General features: G+C 46.3%; 1 protein-coding gene across 2 annotated transcripts; it reads left to right on the plus strand.

Moving 5' to 3' along the window:
* Nucleotides 1-393: 393 nt before the first annotated feature.
* Nucleotides 394-5574, plus strand: LOC125308331 (transcription cofactor HES-6-like). Of its 2 annotated transcripts, XM_048264756.1 has the most exons (5): nucleotides 394-414; nucleotides 535-634; nucleotides 723-809; nucleotides 3561-3642; nucleotides 3869-5574. In XM_048264756.1, exons 1-5 carry the CDS (start codon nucleotides 404-406, stop codon nucleotides 4267-4269), a joined length of 681 nt encoding a protein of 226 aa, XP_048120713.1. In that variant the 5' UTR covers nucleotides 394-403; the 3' UTR covers nucleotides 4270-5574. The 2 variants fall into 2 exon arrangements, with proteins under 2 accessions (XP_048120713.1, XP_048120714.1); XM_048264757.1 differs by lacking the exon at nucleotides 394-414 and having other exon boundaries at nucleotides 433-634.
* Nucleotides 5575-6000: the final 426 nt, after the last annotated feature.

The following is a 6000-nucleotide window of genomic DNA, read 5'->3' on the forward strand; positions in this document are numbered from 1 at the left end:
CTCTAAAATTTTTGAAAGTGGGAAAGCAGCTAGTGTTTATAGTTGGTAGCCTTGATGATTTTTTTAGTTCATAAGCCTGGTAGCAGTATGCGAGAGACAGTTGGCCCGTGTGTGCGACTGCGTGCGTGCGCCGGTACAGACGGCCTGCAGCCTGCCGGACACCTGTCGCTGTCTCGAGGGAGACCTTCATCTCGATGCACATTCAGCTGCAGCTGGCAAATGTCGGCATCGTGTTACACACACACACTCACTCACTCACTCTCGCTAGTAGTAGTTGTGTGGACAATCCAAGCTGAGGTTGTCGCGCGGACAATGGAGTGAGCCGTGATTGGCTGACAGCAGTGGTGGCCAAGTAGCCTACTGTGTTTGCGCCCGCGCCAGTGCACGCCGAGACGGGATTCAAATGCTAATGAGGTAAAGCCCTCCCGTGCCCGGAGCGAGACAGCTGCACACAACCCACTATTCACACACAAGCTGCACACACAGCCAGTCACACGCGCACACACACTCCCTCTCGCTTTCTCTCCAAACCAGTAGAGGAACGGACTGGCGCGAGCCATACGCAGCTATGGGACCCTCGGCCCGTGCCCCTGGCGCAGAGGATGGCGGCTACGGCATCAAACACGACAGAAAGGTAATGTAACGTTTATAACATGCAAGTGAATTTTAGTGTCACTGTCCACTCGATGTTGTCTTGAGGTCTTTTTCGGTTTAACTTTCAGACTCGGAAGCCACTTGTGGAGAAAAGAAGACGCGCGCGCATCAACGAGAGTTTGCAGGAGCTTCGGATGCTGCTCACGGACAGCGAGGTGAGTCCCCGCGCTATTTAACAAGAGTTGCTACAGTTTGCCCTCTAACACACATTATGCTCTACGCTACATTTGATAAACGTCCACACAAATCCATTAGGCTACTGCACACGGATCTCCCCGAACTTCAAACTTTCAGGCCGAAAGCAAGCTCTACTCAGAACCATGTCATCTAAAAAGAAAAAAGCTTTCAGACATCACACAAAACACAGCATGGTACATGTGGTAGCATCTACTACACAGTATTGAGGTCAATTCAAAACACTAAAACCTGTACTGTGACGACGTATGCCTCCACAACAACCTGAGGAACGTCATATAGAAGGCACGCAAATGTAGGCCTATACATTTTCAAATGGTGTAATTCCTGTAGAAAAAAATAGCTGAAAAAGTAAATGCAGGCATACTGTATAATGGAATGAAGTAAAATAATATTATATAAAACCATGAAAAAAAAATGTTAAAGAGAGGTCTTTGGGGTTTATTATTATTTTAATTACCATTATTTAAATGGTGAAAAAGCATCCACACACTCATCTCCATTTACTGTTTTCCATGATTAAACACAATTACCAGGCTTATGAGCTACACAATCAAAATCAAAACACCAGCAAAACCATCACACCTTTCCAGGAAACCATGACACCATCTACCAAGGGACAGGTGCATTTCCCTGGCCTGATAAAAGAGCCCTTCAGCACTCTACTTCTCGGAAGTTTCAAATCCCCAAAGACCTGTCTTGAACACTTTTTCATTGTTGTGTAGGCTACTGGTAAACATGGACATATTTGACCTGTCTTTATGCATGGACACTGTCATTAACAACTCACTGTTGTCTAGGCTACTGGTAAATACATGGACATATTGGTCACTGTTCTCCACATTCTTCTCTTACATTTATAGTACTGTAAAGCTTTTCCATTGAACTTCAGTGATAGAGATTTTAACAGTATAGTTATGCAACTACAGTACAATTCTAGAACTTGTAAATGTGTAGCCATTTCTTGTCTTGTGTACATTGTTCATCATACAAAGGGGTGGTTGTGTGGAAGCAACATAACACTGCTGTCGGGTGGAAGCAACATAACACTGCTGTCGGGTGGAAGCAACATAACACTGCTGTCGTGTGGAAACCTCGTAACGCTGCTGTCGTGTGGAAGCAACATAACGCTGCTGTCGTGTGGAAGCAACATAACGCTGCTGTCGTGTGGAAGCAACATAACGCTGCTGTCGGGTGGAAGCAACATAACACTGCTGTCGGGTGGAAACCTCGTAACGCTGCTGTCGGGTGGAAACCTCGTAACGCTGCTGTCGGGTGGAAACCTCGTAACGCTGCTGTCGTGTGGAAACCTCGTAACGCTGCTGTCGGGTGGAAGCAACATAACGCTGCTGTCGTGTGGAAGCAACATAACGCTGCTGTCGTGTGGAAGCAACATAACGCTGCTGTCGTGTGGAAGCAAATAATAACGCTGCTGTCGGGTGGAAACCTCGTAACGCTGCTGTCGTGTGGAAGCAACATAACGCTGCTGTCGGGTGGAAACCTCGTAACGCTGCTGTCGTGTGGAAGCAACATAACGCTGCTGTCGGGTGGAAGCAACATAACGCTGCTGTCGGGTGGAAGCAACATAACGCTGCTGTCGGGTGGAAGCAACATAACGCTGCTGTCGGGTGGAAACCTCGTAACGCTGCTGTCGGGTGGAAACCTCGTAACGCTGCTGTCGGGTGGAAACCTCGTAACGCTGCTGTCGGGTGGAAACCTCGTAACGCTGCTGTCGGGTGGAAGCCTCGTAACGCTGCTGTCGGGTGGAAGCCTCGTAACGCTGCTGTCGGGTGGAAACCTCGTAACGCTGCTGTCGTGTGGAAACCTCGTAACGCTGCTGTCGGGTGGAAACCTCGTAACTATATTTGTTGTTGTTTTTTTCTTTGATGACACAATGTTGAAATATTTTCACAATACAATTTTTTTTCCATTTTCCTAAAAATGAACGGATTTGGACACACAAGGTTTCCACCCAACAGCAGCCATAAGCAACGTATATTCACTGTAGAAGGTTTGTGCGGTAGTGTTTTAAATTGACCTCAGTATGTAAGACTATGTTGTATTTGTGCGGTAGTGTTTTGAATTGACCTCAGCAGTGTATAATAGGACTACGTTGTATTTGTGCGGTAGTGTTTTGAATTGATCTCAGTAAGACTATGTTGTGTTTGTGCGGTAGTGTTTTGAATTGATCTCAGCAGTGTATAATAGGACTATGTTGTATTTGTGCGGTAGTGTTTTGAATTGATCTCAGTATGCAAGACTATGTTGTGTTTGTGCGGTATAGCGTTTTGAATTAATCTCAGTGTGTAAGATTGACTGACTGACTGACTGTGGTCTGAAGTTGGCTTTGATCTGAACGTAGCAAGTTTGAGAGTTCAGACAGCACCCATTTTTTTCATGTTTTTTCCAACTGCTAGTATTGCGTGAACATTATCAACTGAGCTCCTTGAACATTATCAACTGAGCTCACATGATCAACTGAGCTCCTTGAACATGATCAACTGAGCTCTGTGTTAAAATTGGCCAGAGTTCTCCTTTAACTTGTTTATCAATAAACTTACTTTAACTTGTTTGTGAATAAACTTGCCTTAACTTGTTTGTGAATAAACTTGCCCTTAACTTGTTTGTGAATAAACTTGCCCTTAACTTGTTTGTGAATAAACTTACCTTAACTTGTTTGTGAATAAACTTGCTTTAACTTGTTTCCGCAGTTATCAGCGAAGATGGAGAACGCAGAGGTTCTAGAGATGACGGTGAAACAGGTGGAACAGATTCTCCAGAGTCGCACTCAAGGTGACACACACACACACAGAGCAAGGCTTCCAGACCCACGTAGCAGAAGTGTGTGTGTGTGTGTGTGTGTGTGTGTATATGTGTGTGTGTGTAGTGTGTGTGACTGTATATGTGTGTGTGTGTGTATATGTGTGTGTGTGTGTATATATGTGTGTGTGTGTGTGTGTGTGTATATATATATGTGTGTGTGTGCGCGTGCCTGACCTCTCCTCCTCCTGTTCCCCAGAGGGTGGTCAGATGGGTGAGCGCTACGCCGCCGGGTACATCCAGTGCATGCACGAGGTCCACAGCTTCCTGTCCTCCTGCCCCGGACTGGACGCCGCGCTGGCCGCCGAGCTGCTCAGCCACCTGCTGGAGTGCATGCCACTGCACCGGGAAGGACTCGAGCACACACTCAACGACACACTCAGCGACACACTCACAGACACACTAAGCGACACACTGACCGATGTGCTCGCAGACACTCTCAGCAGTGCGATGACAGCGCACCAGCTGACGGGCATGGTGATGGCGCCCCCTGCTAGCTCTGGTGAGGAAGAGGAAGAGGAGGAGAGCGGCTCAGAGGAAGAGGATTCAGACGCCTTCCAACCTGCACCACTAGCTCAAGACATGTGGAGGCCATGGTAGAGGTGTGTGTGTGTGTGTGTACATTACGACCTACTTAGGTGAGTGTATATGTCTCTGTGTATGTGTCTGTGCATTAGGACTCACTTGGATGAGTGTCTGTGTGTGTGTGTGTGACAAACATTCCTCCCGATGCCTTAAGAGATACTAGCACCCATGGGTTTAGCTCCTTTGTTAGTATGGGCAGGTAAGAGATGCTAAGAGATGCTAGCACCCTGTAGTAAGAGATGCTATGAGATGCTAGCACCCTGTAGTAAGAGATGCTAAGAGATGCTAGCACCCTGTAGTAAGAGATGCTATGAGATGCTAGCACCCTGTAGTAAGAGATGCTAAGAGATGCTAGCACCCTGTAGTAAGAGATGCTATGAGATGCTAGCACACTGTAATATGAGATGCTAGCACCCTGTAGTAAGAGATGCTAGCACCCTGTAGTAAGAGATGCTAAGAGATTCTAGCACCCTGTAGTAAGAGATGCTATGAGATGCTAGCACCCTGTAGTAAGAGATGCTAGTACCCGGGGAACATAGGGATGACCCCCACCCTGGAGTAAAAGCTAGCACCCTGGAGTAAAAGCTAGCATCCATGGGTTTTAGCTCCTTTTGGTAGAGCTTCGGGCTCAGCTGTGCAGTCGGTCAAACGGACACAATACAGTTACATGTGCAGGATTGACTTGGACAACTGTGTCTGTGTGTTTGTTTGCAGCACTGACTTTGAAGAGTGTGTATGTGTGCATTAGGTCTTACTTTGCCATGTGTGTGTGTACACACATTCATTAGGCCTTAATTTGCTGAGTGAGTGTGTGTGTGCATTAGGTCCTACTTCAACGTGTGTGTGTGTGTGCGCATCAGGTCCTCGACGAGTGTGCGTGTTTGGCATTAGGTCCCCGATAAGTGAGTGTGTGTGTCATGCGCGCATTAGGTCCTCAATGAGTATGTGTATGTGCATTAGGCCTTACTTTCCCTAGTTTGTGTGTATGAGTGTATGCATTAGGTCAGTTACTTTGGTGTGTGTGTGTGTGTATTACTGACTGGAGCACATGGGACACGGAAGCTGCTGGAATAACAGGAAGCATTACTGTGCAGATGGGATCAGCACTTATTGCACTAAGAACAAACATGGAGTCTTTTAGATAGTGTATTATTACTGCACACACACACAAACACTCATTGAAGTAACACCTAATGCACACACACACACAGTGTATTATTACTGTGACTTGTTTACGTTGACGGCTTCACTATTGTTGTTATTAATATTATTGTTATTATTGAAGGGATATGTCTGAGGAATAAAGTCATTTGATAGTAAGATTGTTGTTATTGTTATTATTGTTGGTGTGTTGTTGTTTACGGAGGCGTGTAGGAGTGTGTGTGTGTACAATAAGGCGTGTAGGAGTGTGTGTGTGTGTGTGTACAATAAGGCGTGCAGAAGTGTGTGTGTGTGTGTGTGTACAATAAGGTGTGTAGGAGTGTGTGTGTACAATAAGGCATGTAGGAGTGTGTGTGTGTGTGCGTAAAAATGAGGTGGAGTATAATTTTCATGTTCCACATTCCAATTCCAAAGGAATGATTTGAGAGACCACCGCAGGTCTCATGTGAAGGTATTTGGTTTCTGTGTGTGTGTATTTAGCCTGTGTGTGTGTGCACACGCATTTAGCCTCTGTGTGTGTGTGTGTTGTCAGTTGTAACAGGTGTGGCAGCATCTCCCCCCCCCACACACACACACACACGAGGC

This window comes from Alosa alosa, chromosome 15, assembly GCF_017589495.1.
Source record: "Alosa alosa isolate M-15738 ecotype Scorff River chromosome 15, AALO_Geno_1.1, whole genome shotgun sequence".
Taxonomy (NCBI): domain Eukaryota; kingdom Metazoa; phylum Chordata; class Actinopteri; order Clupeiformes; family Clupeidae; genus Alosa; species Alosa alosa.